Below are 23,919 nucleotides of genomic sequence, written 5' to 3' on the forward strand. Positions count from 1 at the left end.
GAAGCCTTGACTGGTGGATTGAAGGAATTGAACAACACAGAAGACCATTAGAGCCAACTAACCTGGACCCTTCAGTGCTTCCAGAAACTCAAGCAACAGCCAAGAGCCAGCATGGGATGGACCTAGGTCCTCTGCAAACGCATAGCAGATGTTCAGCTTGGTCTTTATGCAAGTCCCCAACAACTAGAGTGGGGGCTATCCCTGAATCTGTGGCCTGCCTGTGGATCTTGTTCCCCTACCTGTGCCTACTTATTGGGACTGTGTATGATAGGATATGCCTAGTCTTTCAGGAACTTAATGGGCCAGATTGAAGGGAATAATACCCAAAGTGGGCTCCCCCTATCAGAAGAGAAGGGAAGAGGGGAATGGAGGGAGGACTTGTGTGAAGGGTACTGATATTAGGATGTAAATTAATAAATAAATCTTAAAAATAAATCTTTCATTTTAAAAAGGTGCATTTTGAAGAAAATATGAAAGCCAAACACAGAGCAACGGACAGGGATGAGACACCATGACCCAAGCTCCTGCAAGAAAGGGAAATTGTGGGTTTCTACCAGCAGAGGAACTGGACAAGATATTTATTTCAGTTAACAGGACACAATTGATTGTTTTTACCAAGCTGGGGAACTTATCAGTTGCTGGTGCCTCAGGGTCCAGAGAGGACATCACATCATTAGGGTGCCCAATGGTTCATTGCCTGCTTCCTCATCCTCATAGTCCTTTGCTGACATTTCTTAACTTATAATGAATGGGCAAGAACCAACAACAACAGTTTGTAACCTCTGAGGGTGAATTGGGAAACAAAGAACTAATTAGGAAATACTGGTAGATACTTTGTAGCAGTGGGAGCATACCATCTAAAATATTGGGGATTGGAGATTTGATTCACCTCTATAAAGATCCTAAAATTATTTTAATTACTAAAACATAGAAGTAACATATTATTTGTATTTCTCATATGACATTCAAAGATTCAAACAGGATTTGTAATTGAAATTGAAAAGAAAAACATTAATTTTCTAATATGTTTGTTAAAGTACACATATGTAACACAAAATGCCTACACTGCTAATCAAAGTGAGTCACTAAATTCAAAAAAGAAATTCAGGCCAAAATTAATACTATATAATTTGTGATTCTAAATCACAGAAATAAGTATTGTATTATGAAATCCCCTCATTCTGCAAAGCAGAGTCCCCTGTGCTGAGGGGCAGTCAGAGCTCAGTGTCTCCTCTGCAGATGCTGGAAACCTTTTGCAGCCCCTAAAATCCTCCCACAGCCTGCCTGGGACCTGAACATCTCCTGATTCTGCACTTGGGTGCAGGGCACTTATGCTGATGGATGTGGTAGAGCAGTATGCTATGCCTGTGGAGATCTTAACACACTTCTGATACTGGTACCTTTAATGCATCTCTGCAGACTATAATTTTAATGTCTGTATATAATAACAGTCTACTGGAAGAACACAAACATGAAATCCCCGCTGTAGAATTTTGTCTGCCTCTTGATTTTACTGTATTTCGTCCTAGATACCAGCACACTGGGAGTAGGAGGAGCAGGGATCAAACTTTTCTTATACATTCCCATCACACACCTACCAGAGGAATGAAAGGGTCAAATCACATAGTCAACCAAAACTTTGCTTATACTTAACGTGAGATTTATTGGTCTTTACACGTTTCATACTTAAATGCAATGTGTGAACCCAGGTCAAATGAGAGTCCTCTAACAGATCACTTTGGAAATTGTCCTGAGAAATATATACCTCATATGATACCTGAGTGGGCATGCTGTTTAGTTTTATTTTATGTACTTGTCACCAGATCACAAAGTAAACAGACTTAACAGGAAAAAAACGGTAATTTCATGTATCAATTTAAGTCATAAAATGTTCCAAATATGTCATGACCCAAAGCTCTGATGACAACATATTGGATTATATCAAGGTCCATACCCACAAATGAATGATTAAATATTTAATATTCTGCCACACTTTGACCCCCAAAAATTAATCATATGCTTTTCAGTGCAAATAAACACAAAGGGGCTCACTGTGACATAGCTATGGGACACAATAATCTGGACACAGTACAATATTGAGCCATCCTTGAACTTCATCCTTGAGTAGAAGACAACATTTTCCAAAATGTAGAGAACCATAAAAAAGCCCATGAGAAGCATAATGGACCTGGTGGCCCTTTCTTCTGGGGAGGCTTTTGAAGAAAGGCTGGTGCTATGAAGGTGCTGGGCCTGCTTCTTGTGCCTCCATAGGATAGTCACCATGTACCCACTGGACAGGGCCATGAGACTGACAAGAAAGGCTTCCCTGATGGCCATCGGTGCAGAAAACATGCTTGTCCTGGAGTAACTCATGGGTAGAACTGAGCAGGACTGAGTAACATACATAAAATTCTCTGAGGTCAAATTATGGGTAGCAATAATCGATATGAAGAGGTGACTGCTAAAAGACATATAGAGAACACAGAAAAAAATAAAGGCACCTGAAATGTGATGGGGAGATTTATATTTAAACTTTGTTAAACAGAAACATCTAGAACTAAGGGTGATGGTCCAAAGGACATTCAGCAGACAGGTAGCACAAAGGGTGAGGCCTCTCAAAAGCCTGTGCAAATTGATAAGGGATTGGCATGTGGTAGAATCCCATATCCCCTGAGACATAAGCATGTCCACAGCTATGAGTCCCATAGTTATAAGCAGCATTAGTTGGGTCAGGGAGAGAAAAGCAATGTAGAGATTAATGGGCTTAGGCCTGTTCTCACTAAGGGACATGCAGACGTGGGCAATAAAAAGGATACTGTTAGCAGAGATCCCAACACTCACTTCAGAGAACAAAATAATTTGCATATTTGTGTCAGTGCGGAGTATGTTGGCCTTATTCATTGTATGTGGGTAGGAAGCAAATAGCAAAAACCTGAGGAGAAAAGAGAAAACTCTTCTTTACAAAAGATGGCCTTGTTCACAAATGCCAACCAACACCAAGCAACAAGATGTCAATTCATCCCAATTCCATCTCAGTCGAACTCAACTCCAGCTCTTACCACCTCAAAGCCATCCCCACTGTCCCCACTGTCTTATGCTTTCCTATCAAGGCTGAGTTGTGTGCACCATTGTGGGTCTACTTCCAAATATAAACTGTTTTGTACAATAAACATTTCCATGAGTTCTAAGAAGCATTTCCACTCATTGTCCAAGGGTTTGGTTTGTTGTGGGACAAAATCTGCATCTCATCTGATGGACATACAATAGCTTAAACATATCTAGCAAGTTGGAATAAAGAAGGTTGTGCAAAACTAGAAATATGCCTTCCTGGAGGACTGTATGATGACAGGTTCCATATACACAGGGTCATTTTCTTTCTGTCTAATGTACTGTGCTCCTGTACCACCAGATAAAATGTTCATCTCTCTCTCTCTCTCTCTCTCTGTCTCTCTGTCTCTCTCTGTCTCTCTCTCTCTCTCTCTCTCTCTCTCTCTCTCTCTCTCTCTCTCTCTCTCTCTCTCTCTCTCTGTCTCTCTGTCTGTCTCTTCTTTCTCTGTTTTTCAAGACAGGGAATGTGTGTAGCCTTGGATGTCCTAGAATTTACTCTGTAGACCAGGCTGGCCTCTGACTCAGAGATCTACCAGCTTCTACCTTTGAAGTGGTTGGATTTTTAAAAAATGTACCAATACTGGCCCGCCAGTTCAAATATTTTTATTAATATCCAGAACAAATGATTACCAATTTGAACTCATAATCAAATTCTACCCACTGTAATTTTCTCAGAGTGTAACCTTAAGCACTCAGAGCTACAGTCTCCTCCTCTAGAACATATGGACAGTCAGTCCTGTACCTGTGTCAGAGGACTCTACGTATGAAAGAACATGCGGTACACACACCAAACATGGAACTGTTTCTGGCACACAATGATCTCTATAGGCATGTCAGCTCATGTTTTTCTCATGAAGTGCCTTGTAATGTAGGTCTGGGAGAGACTATTAATCTCTGTTAATGTCTGACCAGCTGTTTGCCTGCCTGAAACAGAAAAGACAAAAATGACCAAAATGGTAGATTGATGGAGACAGGTCCCCTTTCCAAACAGTATGAAATCTGGGTCTTTCTCTGAATTCTAAATAACTCTGCATTCAACCTATGAATTTCTTCTTCACAAGGATGCCTCTGTGAAAAGACCCCAAGAATTAATGTCAGTGTGAACATACTCTTATTTTTGTCTCATTTGGTATGTAAAATGAGGGTGGTAAGTAAAACTACAGTTACAATAGACTCAGGGCCATCCCATTCTAAGGTCATGATTAAATGAAAGTATCACCCAGTCTTGAAGGAGAGGATCCACGGGTGTCTTTCATTTCACTCTAGGTACAAGAGGCTTCTCCAGACTTCAGTGAAGACAGCCCAAAGGAAATGAGGAATGCAGTGTATATATTATGTAGCTCATCATTTCCTTTAGTGGACATTTAGTTCATACAAGGCATAAAAAATTTACACATATAAAAGTAAAGAATTATCAACTGAAAATCAAGGGTTTGACATGAAATAATTTCATAGTTTTTCAACTCATACTTACTGTAATGTAGTATATTAACAAGACGCACAAGTGTTTAAAATGTTCTAAATATTTACTCGTATATCAAAAAAAACTTCTCTCTGAAACAGAAGGCCATTTCAGAAAAGCACAAGCAATCAATGTGTAGAGTTATAAATCCCAAGCTCAGTGGATCCATGTACCAAAGAACTCCTGCAGCCAGGGCTCAGAGAACATGGCTTAGATGGGTGTAAAGATTGAAGAGCTGGGGAAGGGAGTTTGCTGTGAGACTGTGTCTCCTGGTCATGTTAAGGAGATGTTACAACCTAAAAATGAGCTAAACAAGGAAAACAGACAGACAGATGAAGAGACAGACAGACAGACAGACAGACAGACAGACAGACAGACAGGACTAGGAAAAGAAAGAGAGAGGGGAAGGGAGAATTTGAGGGAGGGAGAAAGGTAGGGTGGGAGGGAGGAAGGGAGAGTGGGAGGGAGGGATAGACAGGGAAGAGAGGGAGGGAGGGAGGGAGGGAGGGAGGGAGGGAGGGAGGGAGGGAGGGAGGGAGGGAGGGAGGGAGGGAGGGAGGGAGGGAGGAGTGAGATGGTTCTTGCAAAGGCATCACATTATCAAACTCCCCAGGAAGTGAGGGTTGTCTTCCTCTATATAGTGGAGTGCACATTGTGCTATTTTTAGAGTCACTTCAGTACCTACAAAACATAAATCACTTAGGAAAGCCAAGGGTTTTCAGGAGGCAGGAATCTTCAGTCAAGTTCATGAGATAGATTCAGGAGATCATTGCTCTTAAGTCAGAAGATCCTTATTAGAATGGAGATGAAACTTAATATTCCCCTTCTCTCTGTATAAACAGCTGGAGAGATTGACATGATGTCCTGTAACCTTGAGAACCAATTAGTCAGGAGAGACACAAACAACAGCCTTGAACACCTGCCAGCAGCAGGCTTTGCAGCACACATAACTGTGCCTATGTGAAGGTATGTAGAACATGTTGGACTAATGCATCATTCATACTCAAAGCATTCTAGTGACAATCAGCACACTTCATAGAAATAAGCCAAAAAGAGGTGTTATTGCCTGTCTTCCCAGATGTTAGTCCTCACATGGATAGCAACCTATAACAGCACAGGAGATAGAGAACATGACTGCAACTACCGGTCATCAGGAAAATGATGTAAGAGACAGACTTATGCACAACAGTTAAGACTGCAACTGCTGCCTGTTTCCCTGAGATGCAATTGTACCATGCCAAAAATTACCTTCTATATCCTGGTCTACAATATTTCCTTGAGAGACATGTGGTGTTTTTTACATAAGGAAAGGATGTGGCTTTGTGAAATATGTTGGGGAAGAGGAAGGAAAGGCTTAGAGGACAGAACAGGAGAACAAAACACAAATGGAGCAAAAAATATCCAGAAGAATCCTGAGTATTCTATGCTACACCAACTGTAAAGGCTTCAACTGCTCAGGAGAAAGACAGAGTGTCTGTGTGCTCCTCTATAACATTGATACAGCCTACCTACACCGAGGTGCTGGGAGGCTTTGTAAAGAGTAAGGTTGAAGGTAAGTTTGAGCAACACCTCTCTATCCTTACATTTATGGAACTGGGTGCTTGTATTTGTCATTGTCACACAGCTCACCGTTACCATGCTACCATAGCTCTCACCAATGCTGGGCCTCCCTGAACAATGAACTTAGGCTTTGGAAGGTGGGACTGGCTCTGCTTCATGCAAATGGGTTCTGTTTAAAATGGAGTTACATCAGGCAGAATTCTTTATCTAACAATTCTACTTGGACTGCTACCTGGAAGACAGTGAGGGAGAAGCCACCTATGACTGAAAAACCATCAATAAGCAGATATCAGCACTGTGTCCAGAGAGGAAATGAAGAAAAGTGACTCTGTGGGTGTGATAGGGAAACGATGGGAAATACTGAGGCTAAGAAGGGGCTGACACCTTTATTGTCCTCAAGGCTTACCATTACAGCTAGATTCTTATTGTATTAAAAATGCATCTTCAGAAATGCAAGAGAAGACAATGTGTTCATATGGTGAATGGAAAGGAAGCCCCAGAGAAACCTTGTCACACACATAACAGGAGTTTTGTCATAGATGCCTTTTCGAACTACAGAGTCGCAACCATTCTGCAGAAGAAATTTTTCCTGAGAGAACCTGAGATGTGATGGATCCCATGGTGGAACAACGAATTACAGGCCTCCTTGTCCAGTGGCTATGAAGGTCTCTTTGTAAGAAAAAGGGACATTGATTTGGTTTATCTATTTCTAACACCATGAGAAAATACAGTTTGTGGAATTATGGGAGCTCATAAGAGAGACCTAACCTAGAGAAAGCAACAAAATCCAGGTTTTCCCATTATTTGACTGCTTTACAATTGTTTCTCCCAAGAAGCAAGAGTCATAAACTCCTGTTCTTAAAACCAAGAATAGGAATTTCTTATGGGGAATCCATAACCAAGTTCTCCATAGACTTGATATTTTATACCTGGCAACCAAATACCTTCGCTGAGACATCCCATGGGTCAGAGCCCAGGCTAAGAACTGCATCTGAGTTCTAGTAGCTATAGATGAACTGGGAGTGAGCTGCAGCACACTGTGAGACTTTCCATGGTGCAGCTTTGATCATACAGCTTCATTTCCTTGTCTTGTTCAAAGCTTCTGTCTTAGTCAGGATTTTATTGAAGAGAACAGACACCAGGACCAAGATAACTCTTATGATGAAAGCATTTAATTAGGGCTGGCTTAAAGGTTCAGAGGTTCAGTTCAGTATCATCAAGATGGGAGCATGGTAGACTCCAGACAGGGATAGTGCAGGAAGCTGAGAGTTCCAATCATGTTGCAAAGGTAAATAGGAGAAGACTATCTTCCAGAAAGCTAGGAGAAGGGCCTCAATATCCAGACCCACAGTGAAACACTTTCTCAAAATAAGCAACACCTCTCCAGCAAGGCCACATATACTAATAGCACCATTGCCTGGATAAAGCTTATTCAAACCACTGCATTCCACTTCCTGAGTACCATAGTATTGTACACACACAAGTCTACAGGAGCCATACCTAGCCATAGCACAATAAAAAAATACATTTTGTCCAATTTCCAAAGTCCCCAGAGGCTATAGTCATCTCAACAATAGAAAAAGTCCAAAGTCTCTTCTGAGATTCATCCAAGCACTTAACTATTATTCCCAAAGCAAGATAGATCAGCTGAGCAAAATCCAAACTGCATCTTCATGTCTGATATCAAAGTGGTTTTTAGATGTCCAACTCCTTTTTCATTTTTGTTGACTACTACAAATGTCTTTCTCCTTGGCAGGATCCACTCCCTGTTAGCACCTTTCCTCAGCAGATATCCCACAGCCTTGGCAGCTTAACATCTTGGGGTATCCAAGGCAACTTGAACCTTATAGCTTCTTGTTTCAATGTCTGCAATCCACGCCTGATCTTCTGAGATCCTCCACGGGGCTTGGGTCACCTGTTAATATTCTTCTCCTCTGAAACATCTAGAGCAAATCAACCACAGTTCAAATCACCCACAGTAACACTTTATTCCATATTCCTACTAAGATGACCCATTAAGACCCACTTAAAGCATCCCACTACACTCCAAATCCAAAGTCCCAAAATTCACATTCTAACAAGAGAAAGCATGGTCAGGACTATCACAACAATACATCAGTCCCTGGTACCACTTTGTCTTAGGGTTTTACTGATGTGAGCAGACACCATGACCAAGGTAACAATTATAAAGACATTTAACTGGGACTGGCTTACAGGTTCAGAGGTTCAGTCCTTTATCATCAAGTCAATAACATGGCAGCATCCATGAGGCAGGCCTGGTGCAGGAAGAGCTGAGAAATCTACATCTACTTTCAAGAACTGACAGGGAAAGATTGGCTTCCAGGAAGCTAGGACAAGGGTATTAAAGCCCATGTCTACATTGGCACACTTCCTCCAACATGGCCACACTCTTTACAACAAGGCTACACCTCCTAGTAGTGTGACTCTCTGTGCCAAGCATATTCAAACCACCACAGTATCAAATCTATAAATCATTCAAACCAAAGAAGTCAAGTCCAAAACAGTTCTAGACAGACACATAGCTGAAGACATTATATTAAGCTGTGCATTTAAGATTTCCGTGGTAGCATGAGAAGATCTGTAGGAAAGAATAAGCTTGAAAATTCACTGTGTGATTTAAATGCGGAGACAGAGAGTTATATACTTTTAAAAAATGAATGCAAACCAAAAATCTATGGATATTCCAGAAGTGTGCAAAATTGATAAATTTTAGGAGTTACACAAATGGATATCCTAAGAAAACACGTTTGTTACCCATGCAGAACATAGTCCTCTGTGCTGAAGAGCCATCAGAGCTCAGCATCTCCAATGCAGACACTGAAAACCTCCTTGTAGCCTGGAAACGCCTCTGCCCTCAGCCTTCCTGGTGTTCTGCACGTGGGTGCAGGACACTTACCAATATAGACATGGCAGGGTAGGACTCTGAGCCTAAGAAGATCCTGCACAGGATTAAGGGAGTTTTTAATGCATGTGAGCAATTTGTAATTATAGTGTCTGTAGAACATGACAAGTTCTCTCGGAGTATGGAGACCTGGCACTCCAGTGGAGCATCTTCCTCACCTTTGATCATACTCACAGTGATCTGGATAACAGCCATCAGGGGAGGGCTGGGCACAATCTTTATCTGTGTTATCTTGCAATACCTTCGGGAGGGATCAGAATGTTTGCACCAATTAGAAAACTCTCACTTTGCGCATTTTAAACCTGAGGTATAATCAATCCCAAACCATTTCATATTTAGCAATACTTTCTGATCTGAGAAGAAAGACTCCTGGGCCTCCCATGACTTACCATCAGCTCTGAGGCTTATGCCATACAGTGTTAATTGTCAGCCTTTGCTGGGACAGTACTCAGGTTGAATATCAGGATTCCAAGTAGAATTGCTTCTGTATGCCTTAATTTCTATATGTTCTGGTTCAAGATTCATGCTTTGAGTAAAATTTACAAATAAATTTAAAAAGAAATGATAGGAAAGTTTAGAGAAAGAGAGGCACAGCTCAAAGTCTTTTGTGAGGCAGTCATGAGCACCTGAACCCAGCATAGGCAAGGTTTAGCCTAAAGTCCTACTACCACCTCCTGTTCACCCTCTGCTTTATGTTTGGGTTCAAGATGTGACTTCTCAGTTTCTTATTCCAGGAGCCATGCCTGCTGCGTTCCCACCATAACAATGCTATTATCCAAAAGAACTGGAACATTCTCAGAGTTTAAGAGAGATCTGACTCATGAATGGTTCTGTAGGGAACTAGCCAAGACCTGAAAGAATGTGGGTAATTTGGCACTGGCACAGCTCTGTCAATGACCAGTGACTCAGACCCAACGAAAGGACAATACCTTCCCTGAGTAAAGCTTGGTAGGATGGCAAAGAGTTCCTCTGGTCCAAATGAAAATGTTCTCAGTGTGTGCAGAGAATGTCCACCATGGCTTCCCCTTGCCCAGATATTTAAGGCCTGAAGACTGACCCCTACAGAGACAGTTACCCCTGAGAGCAGCTAAATCTGCCTCCCTGTTCAACTGTATGCCATACCCTGCCTCTTTTTATACATATAAAATGACATCATTTCCTTTTTTGTCATTTTTCATTGGATATTTTCTTTATTTACATTTCAAATATCTTTCCCTTTCCAGGTCTCCCCTTCAGAAACTTCTATCTCATCCTCCCTCCCCCTGCCTCTATGATGGTGCTCCCCTACCCACCTACACATTCCCAACTTCCCGACCTGGTGTGCCCCTGCACTGCGTCATCAAACACCCTCAGGCCCAAGGGCCTCTCCACCCACTGATAACCAACAAGGCCATCCTCTACCACATGTGCTGTTAGTGACATGGATCCATGCATGTGTATTCTTTGGTTGGTGGTCCAGGCCCTAGGAGCTAAAGGGGTCTGGACTGTTGACACTGCTGCTTCTTCCATGGAGCTGCAAACCCCCTCAGCTCCTTCAGTCCCTTCTCCATCAGGGACCCCCACACTCTGTCCAATGTTTGGCTGCAAGCATCACCTTTGTATATGTCAGGCTCTGGCAGAGTCTCTCAGAAAACAGACATATAAGGCTTCCATCAGCAAACACTTCCCAGCATTCACAGTAGCTTCTGTATGGGTTTGGCAACTGTATAATGTATGGATGGGCAGTCTCTGGATGGCCTTTCCTTCAGTCTCTGCGCCATAATTTGACTCCTTATTTCCTCCTATGAGTATTTTGTTCCTGTTTCTTAAAGGCACTGAACCATCCACATTTCAGTCTTCCTTCTTCTTAAGCTTCATATGGTTTGTGATTTGAATCTTGGGTATTACAAACATTTGGGCTAAAACATGTGTGTTCTTTTGTGAATGGGTCACCTCACTCAGAATGATATTTTCAAGTTCCATCCATTTACCTATGAATTTCATGAAGTCATTGTGTAAATGTACCATATTTTATGAATCCATTGCTCTGTTGAAGGACATCTGGGTTCTTTCCAGCTTCTGGCTATTATAAATATGGCTGCTATGAACATAGAGTAGCATGTGTCCTTGTTATATGCTGGAGCATCTTCTGGATATATACACCACAGGAGTCCTAAAGCTGAGTCTTCAGATAAACTATGTTCAATTTTCTGAGGAACCAACAGACTGATTTCCAGAGTTGTTTTGATTTGCATTTCCCTGTTGACTAAGGATATCAAACATTTCTTTAGTTGCTTCTCTGCCATGTGAGTTTCCTCAGTGGAGAATTCTCTGTTTAGCTCTGCTACCCATTTTTAATAGTATTATTAGCTTCTTTGGAGTCTAACTTCTTGAGTTCTTTATATATATATTGAATATTATCCCTCTATCAGATTGGTAAATATCTTCCCCCAATGTGTTGGTTGCTGGTTTGTCCTATTGGCATTGTCCTTTGCCTTACAGAAGCTTTGTAATTTTATGGTGTCCAATTTGTCAATTATTGATCTTAGAGCATATTGGTTTCATTTTCATGAAATTTTCCCCTGTGCCCATGTGCTTGAGGCTCTCCCCACCTTCTTTTCTATTGTTTTCAGTATATCTGGTTTTATGTCACAGTCTGCAGCTTTGTACAGGGAGATAAGAAAGGATCAATTTGCATCCTTCTACATGTTGACCTCCAGTTGAACCAGCACCATTTTTTTTAAATAAAGGCAGTCTTTTTTTCACTGGATGGTTTGAAATCCTTTGTCAAACATCAAGTGACCACATATGTGTAGGTTCATTTCTGGGTCTTCAATTCTATTCCATTAATCCAATTAAAAATCACCATACCAATTCCGTGCAGTTTTTATCCCAATTGCTATGTAGAACAGCATGAGGTCAGGGATGCTGATTCTCCAAGATGTTCTTTTATTGTTGAGAATAGTTTTTGCTATCCTGGGTTTTAGGTCAAAATGTGGGGTCAGGTAAATTTTCTGAATCTCATAAAAGACAGTTTTCAAACCATATAAAACGTTTAGAAACAATATACATCAAAAACATACCACAATTTAAACTAAATAAGCTATAAAATAGCACAGTCTTTGTTATGATTTTAAGTTATTTTCAAAAACTTAAAATATTATCTATACTTCCCATCTCTAAATTCTCCTGGGAAGAACCACTAGTCTAGATTTAAATGTTCCAAATATTTACTCATAGTAAGAGATTCTGACATTAAAGAGTTGAACAGAAACACAAAGATCATGAAAACTACTAAGACTACTTTAGACTATAATAAAAAGTCCTTCCAAGCCCTAGATAAGAAAGGCAGTTTTCTACTTTCTAATATCACCTACAGTTTATCTGCATAATGTAATTCATTGGCTGTCCAATAATAAATAGCTTAAAGGGAATTTATTCACCTATTCAGTAATGGTTTGTTTTGAAGGATATTTTGACCCTTTACTGGACCAAGGTGGAGCACTAAAACCTCCATTGACCACCATGTTGTCTAGCATGGCAGGAATCTGACATTGGGCCAGGACAAGGTAGTGGGCTTCAGGCAGGAATTTGACATTGGGCCATAACAAGGAACAAAGCTCAGGTAGGAATCTAATTTTAGGCTAGAAAAGGGAAGTAAGTTTAAACAGGAATCTAATTTTAGCCCAGAACAAAGAAGTAGGCTTAGGGCAAGAATATGACTTTGGGCTAGGACAGGGAAGTAGGCTCAGATAAATTGGTCAACGTGATGAGTCCTTAGAAACAGAGATCACAAGACTTTATTGCCTTGCTTGTTCCTTGACTATTTGATTTTGTTGTACTGCTTCACCTTATTACTTGCATGTAATTAATGTGGTATAAAAATGGATTGGGAAAAAAATAAACTAGCCTCAGTCTCGGAACTGGCTGGGGTCATCCTACAATGCTGTCTAATTGTCCTTTTTCATTTAATCCTCACTCCTGCACTGGAGAACCTGTTGACTGACTGAGCTGGCTTGGTCAAAGAAGAGCTTGCTGACAGGAGCTTGATATGGATGTCCCCTGAGAGGCTCGGCCAGAGCTTGACAAATACAGAGGTGGATGCTCACAGCCAACTATTGAACTGAGCACAGGGTCCCCAATGGAGGAGTTAGAGAAAGGACTGAAGGAGCTGAAGGGGTTTGCAACCCAATGGGAAGAACAATATCAGCTAACCAGTCTCCCCAGAGCTCCAGGGACTAAACTACCAACCAAAGAGTACACATGGTTGGACCCATGGATCCACCCACATATATAGCAGGGGATGACCTTGTCAAGTATCAATAGGAGGAGAGGCCCTTGGTCTTGTGAAGGTCACTTCCTCTACGAGGCCAACACCTTTGCTACACCAACCCCCATGTTCTTTCAGAAACCTGGTAACAAGTAGATAGCAATGACCTGTGCAAGAAATTAGGACAGAAGCCCTAAGGGACAGGATGGGCAAAGTATGAGCATTTTCCAGTGCCCTCCATGCTGTGGACTTCCTCTTCCCCTGCTGAGCTATGCCTGTTGTATGAGCATTAAAATGTTCATGAAGCCACTGTGTAGCATTCAGATTTCCACATTGGTATGAGTTAGGTATTTGATAATGGGTGCCTTGCCTTTCCTCTGAGGCTTCCTCTCCCCAGGTGCCTTATGTGAGATCTTAGACAGTAGATGTTATTGGTTATTTTACATATGTTTAGTTCCTTATGTATCCACTCCTCTCTGGAAATAGCTCATCTGTCATGCATTGCTCCTGTGTGAACTTTTGACATATTAAAACAGTTATTAAAAAGTGTTATCTTCTAATTCTGAGACCCAAACACAGGAGCATGACACCCTGGATGATTGGACTCTCTTCTGATATGGGCCATAGCTCCATTTATCAGGATTTTTATATTACTGTGTGTAAAGTATCCAGGGGATGAAAGCAAAATTGAATGCCTTTTCTGTCCATACAGATATTAAGACTTCCTGACTCCATCTGGAGGAAGCTGGTCATTCAAGCTCCCCAGGGAGAAGAATCCAGTTCAAGGTTGGCCTCACACATAGTTATGTTCATGCTGCCTATGATTGCACAGCCCTAACTCCCAAGTCTTCCATTACTTCTACATTTTCTTTAAATTCATTTTTACTGTTTACTACGAGCTGGAAATCTATAAGTCATGGGTCACAGAACCAAGATTTCTTGGATACAGGTTCTCTGTGTGTTGAAAGACCCTGGAAGAAACCGCCTGTCACTCACTGTGTAGATTTAATCAGAAACATGGGAGCTGAAGGAAAGCACCAGAGGTCTCAAAGTTAAGCAGATAAATTATGGAATAGAAGGTCAGTTAGGACTCTTTTTGTATGAGGGAAAACTTGGGGTTAGGTCACATTGTGACCTGATCCATTGTGCAAGTGTGGCAAGGAATCTCAGAGAAAAATTTGGGCCCAGCTCTCTCACAATGACTGTTATCCAACAGAGTAGAGTCAACTCAACAGGTAAAATGTTCCAGTGGGATCCCACATGTCCCTGCTCACTAGAGGGAACTTGTCACCTGCAGTCACCAAAATTACAGGCTGCAGAGATGGGTTAAAGGCTCCCTTCACCTAAGCCTGTGCAGGATCTCCTCAGGTTCAGAGTCCTTTTTTGCGTTGTGCATCTGGGTAAATGCTCTGCACTCTAAAGCAGAATCAGACAGTGGATGAGAACCAGGCAGGCTGTTGGAGAGGAACTTGGGGGCAGCAGCGGGAGTTTCAGGATCTGTAGAGGAGATGCTGAGCTCCAGCAGCCTCTCAGCACAGAGGAATATGTTCTGCATCAAGTGCAGTTTCTTCCTGGGATATTCATTTCCTTAAGGTCCTAAAATTACTTAATTTTTATAAGGTGTCAGTTAATTTTAATTTCAATTTCTTTTTCTGATCTAACTTCAAATTTTACTTTATCATCCATAAGTTGTATGGTGTAATATCTAGAGGTTTTTCAGAAGTGATCCTTTGTTTGTATCTTGAATAGAAATGGTGTTTTCTTTCAAATATAAACAAATACACTTAATTTTGCTTCTATCAATTAGTACCATAAATGAAATGTTGCTGATATACTGGCTTCTATAGTGTGAATACTTAAAAGTTCTAAAAACCATTGAAAAAGAAATGGGTTGTATGTTCAAACCTCACCTAACAAGGGGCTCTTTGCTGACCTTTATTGACTAGATTTTCCTAAGAGCCTTTCCATTCCCTACTTAACTTCAAAAATTATGTGAGCCCTTTGCCTCTCTTTGCCTGATAGAAGCAGTCACCTGAGTCACTGTGGTGGTGTGGTTACAGGACACAGATTGTTAATAGACAGTGAACATTGTCCTAATGGACATGATATTTATATTCATTAATCATTTCTATGATAGACATTGAATAAATATCCTTTATAATTTTCTGATATTAGAAATGTCCAATAAGTGCACTGGAAGGGAGGTCAGAGCTGCTTAGCAGAAAAGACAAACCTTTCATGAATCATCACTGGGTGATTAGGGAAATTAGGGTTGTGTGGGTCCATTGTTGGAGGCTGTGGTCTGTGGGACATTTCTCTAGGTCTAGAAAATTTTCCATCAAATATTTCTAGTATGAATTAACATAAGATTTACTTACTTTTATTTTTTTAATTATGTGTGTGCAATGTATGCATGTTAGTGCTGGTGCCATAGAGGTCTAAAGAGGTCACTGATGCCCTAGCTCAGGTGGTTGGAAGCCAGTTGACTTAGATGCTAGGAACCAAACGCAGCTGATGTGACCTGACTAGCTGTTTTGGGTTCCTGACTTCACTTCTTGCTGGTGAACTGTAACCTGAAAGTGTATGCCAGATAAACCTCCCTAATGCCAATTTTTGGTTAGAGTGTTTTAGTATGGCAAGAAAAATGAAATGGGGAAACATCCCACTTGAAATAATCAAATCTTATGATACTCTTACTTTACCAGACAAGATGACAGAAACAAGCCATATATCACAGTGCCCCCTAAAAACCTCAAAGTGGGGCAATAGTATGGAAGTGCTTCTAGAATATGTGATCATTTTAATGCACAAGGAACTTTAGGCACCAAAGGAGCCCATCTATAGGTTCATGATCCAGGCATGACTGATGATGAAGGGGTATTGGACCCCAGGCAAACTTGAGTATAAATGATGCACTGAACTGGGTCCATTAGTATTCCTAAAGGCAATAAATGTATTGGGTACCAGTTATACCATGATTGTTTGTGGCAAAGACTTTCTGTTGCCTTTCTCCTCAGATATTTATTCTATTTCTTTGTCCCATACTGTGAGAAGAACAACACACTGTGTGGAGTTGTTGACTTACAAAATATATTTTTCTCTGAAGTGGACATTGGGATCTCATTCACCAGTATCCTCTTCCTCTTCCACATCCTTCAGTTCCTTCTTGACCACAGGCTCCAGATCACTGACCTGATAATCAGTCTCTTGATCCTCAACCACCTTGGGATGCTAACAGTCATGGGATTCACAGCTGTTAATATTTTTGTATCTTAGAATTTGTGGATACTATGACATCAAATCAAATCCTTTGCCCACTTGCACAGGCTTTTGAGGGACCTCTCTCTTTGTGCTACCTATTTTCTGAGTGTCCACCAGGATATCACCCTTAGCCCCAGAAGATTCTGTTTGGCAAAATTCAAATATAAATCCCCACAGCACAGCCTGTGTTACATTTTTGTACTGTGCCCTTCTATATGTCCTGAGGAGCTCACTTCTCCTTCTCCATGGTTGCTGACTACAACTTCTCTTCACGTGGTCTCATATTTGTCAATGAATACTGAATTATTTTACCCGTGGGTTATATCATCAGGCACTTATTTTCCATATTGAGAATATATCAGGATGTGTCCTTCTTAGCTCTCATGACCCTCTCCAGTGGGTACATGGTAGTTTTCTTGTGCAAGTACAGGAAGCAGGCCCAGCATCTTTAGAACACCAGCCTTTCTTCAAAGGCATCCCCGGAGCAAAGGGTCACCCTTTGCTGCTCATGAACTTCTTTGTATTGATGTACTGTTTGGACTTCCTCATATTCATCTCCCACCTTACACACAACAGTGACTCAGTCTGACACAATATTCAGATGATGGTCTCTAATAATTCAGCCAGCCTTGGTCCTTTGCTGTTAACTGACCAAATGATGGAAGGTAACTACAGAGATGGTGTGTGGCCATCACATAATGCCTTTTATGACTTCACCTCTGCCTATTCACTGCAAATCATCTAATGAAGGGGCCTTTGCACCCCATGTTGTCTCAGAAAGTAGACCATAAAACATTTAATCTAGCAGGAGACCCAAAAGTCCAGGAATAAGACAATAAAATCCCCCCACTTGAGGAACAGCCTAAAGATAGCCACTTGAATGGGCAATATCTTATCTCAGGATAGGCCATCTGTGCTGGGCAGCCCATCATGTGGTTAATCATTCATAATGCAGGAATGCAGCCCATCTGTGACATCCTAGTACCCATCAATGAAATTTTAGATTACCTAACCCTAACAATATAATAATAATACATTTACCTATCTTAAGTCTAAGTCGCTATGCTTCTGTAGCTGACCTGCCTGTCTGAGTTGTTCTGAAGCTAGAAGCTGCAGTCTCCAGTTTAGCAACTCAGAGTAAAGCATCGGAGGAGGGAAGCATGGGGGTTAAGATAAAGTAGCCTTTTTTCTATTGCTGCAGGAACTGCATGAAGTTGAAGGAAGAAAAGAGAGGGAGGCCTATCTCTGCTCTTAGTTCTCAGGACTTGTTTGTCTTTTAGAGTGCACGATACATGGTAAAAAGTTCTCTACAAGTTTGCACATAAATTCAGGTCATAAATTGAATATGGTTTACAAAAGAAAATGTCTACATGTGTATCCACCAAAAGTAATTGTCTGGCTAAACATTCATCATTTGTTACTAGCTCTACAGGTTCACAGAGTGTTAAAAACATAACTAAGTAATCCTTAAAATTTTGTACAGATAAACACAGTCAATATTTTATCTTCTATCCTTGCCCCTATAGTAAATCCTTAGCTCAATTTTTATGAACTTTGGTTAATGGTTTTACAACCTCTTAGAATGTGCTCTAGGTTTAGATGCCTCTTAGCTATTTCAGAAGTAATTAACTCATGACACTTGAAGACTGGCAGTGTTCACATCACACTTTTGACATCAGAAAAGATTTAATAGTCATCCCATTATAAAAGAGAGCCGAATGTCTTTGTCTGAGTTGCCATTTTGAAGCAGGAATGACTCCTGAATACTGGTTGTTTCTACCGAATAACCACTCCTTTTTCTTATATACTGTTTGAATCTCAGGTCTTCCTTCAATAATTCTTGGTGCTAATAGTCAGTTGTGTGTTTCCCTGATACTGTTTGTATTCTAATGTTAATTTTGCTTCCTTAAGAGTGGCTGCTCACATACTCAAGTGATATCATTTGAAACTTTTCCCCATTTTAACTGGTCAAATAAAGGCTAAAGGCTATGATTGGGCAGTGGAAGGAAAAGGTGGAACTGGAGGTCATGGAGAGTGTGGTCCGGTAAAAGGAGGAGGAGAAGGAAGGAGATAGGGCAGAAGAAGAGGAAGAAACAAGGAGCAGAGCCACATGGCCAGGAGAACTGCAGTAGCAAAGAGTATCATAGTTGGAGAATAAGTTAGTATACTGCTAGATCTGCCCAATCTAAGCATATAACTTATAAATATAATAACTGGATTTTGTATGATTTATATGGGATTATTGGAGTTGAAAACTACTGTAACAAATTGATGCACCCTATGTGGGACTTATAGCCCAACTAACCTGAGATAAAAGTCCCTACACATAGTGTGAATGGCTGTTGCTGCAATCTAGTGCTGCAGCAGTGTGGATTGAACACTGAGTGAGTCTCAAGGGTCCTCAGAGAGCTGCTGAGAGGCTTTCTACCAAAGCTCCAGACAGCAGCCAGGGGCAGAACCCCAGCCTGAGATAGGACTTGGACAGCATGGTGGTGCAACATGGTTGGGGTTCCCTGAACCTAGGGAATCTGGGGGACCCTGGAGCTTGACTGATTGCACTGTAGCTTTCTATAGTAGGCTGATCCAGCATCTACACCCAAGGGATCCTTCCCACACTCACTTCCCCATGTCTACCATGTCTAAACAGGCTAGACCCACTCTACCACCTGAGATCAGTGGCTGTGAATCAAACAAATGCAGGACAACCCAGAAGTGAACCGCAGAGTCCCAACTCCAACACCAGAGGAATATAGAGGTAATGGAAGCTCCAGATCAGGTAATAAGAATTATAAATTAACTATATATATATATATATATATATATATATATATATATATATAGAGAGAGAGAGAGAGAGAGAGAGAGAGATAGATAGATAGATAGATAGATAGATAGATAGATAGATAGATAGATAGATAGATATTTAAAGATGAGAAACACAATAAATACCATTTGTGTTTTATGGGATGATATTTTGAATGGTTTGACAGGGATGTATTTAAAGGAAATTGATATGTTGTCAGTTATTATTACTACAATGTTTACTATCTTGGTTTATCATGTCTTCTCAAAAGACAGGACCCTAGACACAAGATTCTAAGCTTTAGAAAAGATATTATAGGAAACCCTGCAACAATAGGTACTGGAATTTATAGGTCAAGATAAGTGATAGAGAGAAGAAAATGAATATTGGAGACAGGATCTGGAAAACATGCTAGAACAAAGAATGCAACAGTTCACAGATCAGACTGGCCAGCTGAGAGGACATGATGAGCATTGGAAGCAAGGCTTGAAGGAGAAACTTTTAAAATTAATCAATCATAATAAAATAGACAGCAGAGTATCAGAATTAAAATATGAAGAAAAATTAAAATGTGGGAGCAAAACCTTGGATAGAGAATACAGGAACTTATGGAACAGGAGGAACAACAAAAGGAAAGTTAGGAAGCATGGGCACAGACCTTAAGGGGGGAACTTAAAATATAAATTAGGGAAAATACTCAGGTAGACACAGAAGATAAAATTAGATAAAGCCAACCAAAGGCTGTTAGAAAACAAACTTTAGTTTATCCAGTTAGTTTACAACAAGACCAGCAGATGATGATCATCTACAGGGTTATCAGGAATTCTAATGGCAACCTGTGGATTTGTCAGAACTGAGAAAATGTAAGCAAAATGTCACTAATTTAGGAATGCATTCATCATTTCTAAAATAAATCCTGACTTTTGGGCTATTAAAAATAGAATAATGCCCCAAGGCTGGAAGGATATGTCAAGAGCAATACTAGATTGAAGGAACCTCCTGCAAATTTACAATGGTTCTTATGGAGATAGCACAACAAAATAGAGCCAGGGGTAGAGAGACTTCCACAGATCAGCTGCTTGATGAAGGTCACTTTGCTGAGATAGAAGTGCAAGCTGTATATGATGAAGAAACCTTGGCATTGTGTTGCATGGCAGTCTTAAATGCCTGAGACAAAGTCACGGAAACAGGGAAAAGACTTGAAGCATTTTTTTCAAGTTATACAAGGTCCAAAAAAACATTCTGTGACTTTTTGCTGTGAAGGTTGACTTCTGCTGTGGAAAGGAATATATCAGCTCCATTAGCAAGTAAGGCACTAATAGAGTCCTTAGCCTTTGAAAATTTTGAATGCTGAACTGGAGGAAGTAATCAGACCATTGAGGGCAATGTCAGTATCAATAGATGAGTGGATTATACAGTTGATGTTAGACCTCGTTCGCCTGATATGACCTTAATAGGAGAAGCTACTACTAAAGTCCTTGAGATGACCCAAAATTTCAAATGTCTTAATTCTAGTGAGCAGGGTCATTTCAGAATAAACAGCAGAGAAAACCAAATTAATTCCAAAAAGGAGTCTATGCCTTCTGGGATATGTAAAAGATGTGGCAAAGGCCAACATTGGGCTAGGGAATGTGGAACAACAACAGACAAATGGTGCAAAAACTCTCAGGGGCACATCATGCAGGCCCCAATGACAGACAGGAAGAGTTCTCTTCCTCAGGACAATTAAACACCACTGCTCTGAAAACAGACATTGTGGGAGCAGAAAACAAGGTCAAGGTAAATTCTACAAACAACTCAAAAGACCTATAAAGAGGCCAAAAACAAATATTTTGGCAAACTTCTATAAAGGAGCAAAGGCCCAAGCTTAGAATATTAGTAAACAATATTGAAATTGAAGGAATGAGCAACCCTGGAGCAGATGTCACCATTATCTCTCCAAAATCATGGCTTGCAGATTGGCCATTTCAAAAAGTAGACATACAATTTCAAGGAGCTGGCACTTTATCCCAATGAAAGCAAAGCACCAGATAGCTTAAATGTACAGAGCCTGAGGGTCAGATAGAAAAATTAAGGCCATCTGTGGCTAATGTGCCTATAAACTTATGGGGAAGAGATATGTTACAACAGTGGAAAACACAAATCAATATCCCTTCAGTTTCAGAAGCTGGCCACAAAACTGGTCAGGCTCCTAATTTAAAAAAATTAAATTAGTTAAGGAATGTTATCAAATACAGTTACAGACTAACCAGGCTGTCCATAAACATGATGCAGTAGGGGCTGACAATTCAGCTTTATATCAAGGAGCCACTTAAAACACCAACAACAGCCTTACCACTAAAGTGGTTAGCTGACCAACTAATGTGGATTGATTAATGATCCATGACAAAAGAAAACTACAGGTGCTAGAACAGCTAGTCCAGGAACAGCTAAGACTCAGCATATAGAGGAGTCCACCAGCCCTTGGAATTCTGTGGTATTTGTAACTTAAAATGAAAGTATGGCAAATGGAGCATGTTGACAGATCTCAGAGCAATCAATGAGATTATTCAGCCAATGAGCTCCTTGCAGACTGGAATCCCATTGGCTTGCTTGTTGCCTAAGGAATGGACTATCATAGTAATTGATCTAAAAGATTGTTTTTTGACAATTATTCTACATGAACATGATAAAAGAAGGTTACTTTCTCAATAACTACCTTTAGTAAAAGTTGTCCAATAAAAAGTTATCAGTGGAAAGTCCTGCCACAAGGAATGTTAAACAGCCCCACCTTATGTGAATATTTTGTACAACAGCCATTGGAGATGATTCAATTTGCAAACAATTTCCTCAATCCATTATTTATCATTATATGGATGATATCATATTGGCTGATTCTGATATAAATATCCTGAAAAGAATGCTTGATGAAGGAAGAAGAAGAAGAAGAAGAAGAAGAAGAAGAAGAAGAAGAAGAAGAAGAAGAAGAAGAAGAAGGAGGAGGAGGAGGAGGAGGAGGAGGAGGAGGAGGAGGAGGAGGAGGAGGAGGAGGAGAAAGAGAGAGAGAAAGGAAAGAAGGAAGGAAGGGAAGGAGGGAGGGAGGGAGGGAGGAAGGAAGGGCAGGCAAAGGAAAGAAAGAAAGATATTGCTGGAGTTTGCAAATCACCCCTGAAAAAATATAAAGAGGGGATTCTATTAATTATCAAAGATATAGAATGAATCTACAAAATATTAGGCCATAAAAGGTACAAATCAGTAGAAAACAATTAAGACTCTTAATGACTTGCAGAAGCTTCTAGGAGATATTAACTAGCTGTGCCCTGCAATTAACTGGCTTGGCTACTCAAGAGCTAAGCAATTTGTTTAAAAGCTTCCATGGTGATAAAGCTTTAAATAGCCGGAGGAAATTATCAACTTAGGCTGAGAAACAGTTCTGGTAGAAAGGAAATTTCAGGATACACAACTAGATCATATTGATCCAAAGATGGCCTTCATCTTAGTTACCTTACCTTCTATTCATTCTCCTACAGGAATTCTTATGCAGAGGGAAGAATATATCTTAGAATGAATATTTTTAGCACATAAACAGTAAGAAATTAAAAACCTACATAGAAAAAGTTTCTGAATTGATACTAAAAGGAAAATGAGACTTCTACAATTAGCTGGAATGGATCCAGCTAAAATTGTGGTACCTTTTGCTAATGCAGAGATTGCCTCATTATGGACACAAGATGAACAATGGCAAAGTGCATGCAGTAATTTCCTGGGAGAGATTAACAATATATACCCAAAAGGAATTGAATTCAGTTAATAAAAAGAACTAATTGGATTCTCCCTTAGTAAAAAGTTATTAGTAGAAAGAATTGTAATTTCTGAAGCCCCTGCATGTTACACTGATGCTAATAAATCAGGAAAGGCAGTATAAATCAGGAAAGGTAAGTAAGGTGGCTGAGAGTCCCTACAAATCAATTTAAAAATCTGAATTATGTGAATATTTATGGTGTTATCAGATTTTCAGGAGACTCTTAATATAGTAACTGACTCTCAATACGCAGAAAGTGTTAGTTTACACATAGAGGCTGCTGAACTTATTCAGGATGATTCTGAATTGACTTCACTGTTTATTCAGCTACAACAAATGATCAGAAGTAGGAGTCATCCACTATATATAACACATATAGGATCCCATACAAATCTGCCAGGCCCTCTGTCACAAAGTAATAATGAAACTGATCAACTATTGATAGGAAGTTGTTGGGAACAAAATAAAGGGGGGCTAGAGGGCCAGGGTAAATGGAGGAAGGGAAAAGATGTCCAATGCCCTGCCAGACTTTCCCTATTCTCTGGTCAGTCAGGCGTGGGAGGGCTACTACATACCCAAACCACTAATCCGTGGGTGGGCACTCCTCTATCCCACTCTTCAGTGGGTAGCCAAGTGGCAGCCCTGCCTGGGGACACCCCCCCAGAGCTACTTTGCTAAAGCCACCAGGGTTGTGAGAGAGAACGAATGGGGGAAGAAGTTACCAACATAGACCAGAGTGGACAGCAGAACTTGAAGGAACAGAGCAGAGACT

General features: G+C 40.5%; 1 protein-coding gene and 1 pseudogene across 1 annotated transcript; one reads left to right on the forward strand and one right to left on the reverse strand.

Moving 5' to 3' along the window:
• Positions 1-1,864: 1,864 nt before the first annotated feature.
• LOC147003910 (vomeronasal type-1 receptor 40-like) lies at positions 1,865-8,054 on the reverse strand. The gene is made up of 3 exons (XM_085839634.1): positions 7,060-8,054; positions 3,851-4,032; positions 1,865-2,932 (listed from the first exon to the last, which is right to left on the reverse strand). The coding sequence occupies exon 3, from the start codon at positions 2,899-2,901 to the stop codon at positions 1,969-1,971; it is 933 nt and encodes a 310-aa protein (XP_085695760.1). The 5' UTR covers positions 2,902-2,932; positions 3,851-4,032; positions 7,060-8,054; the 3' UTR covers positions 1,865-1,968.
• An 8,107-nt stretch (positions 8,055-16,161) lies between these two features.
• Positions 16,162-17,308, forward strand: LOC147003911 (vomeronasal type-1 receptor 90-like; annotated as a pseudogene).
• The last annotated feature ends 6,611 nt before the right edge of the window (positions 17,309-23,919 follow it).

The sequence above is a fragment of the Mus caroli genome, unplaced genomic scaffold (assembly GCF_978045245.1).
Source record: "Mus caroli unplaced genomic scaffold, Mus_caroli_1 scaffold_7, whole genome shotgun sequence".
In the NCBI taxonomy this organism is placed as follows: Eukaryota; Metazoa; Chordata; class Mammalia; order Rodentia; family Muridae; genus Mus; species Mus caroli.

Excerpts from the sequence above, each read along its gene's own strand:
- LOC147003910 (XM_085839634.1), bottom strand. The coding sequence starts at position 2,901 with ATGAATAAGGCCAACATACTCCGCACTGACACAAATATGCAAATTATT.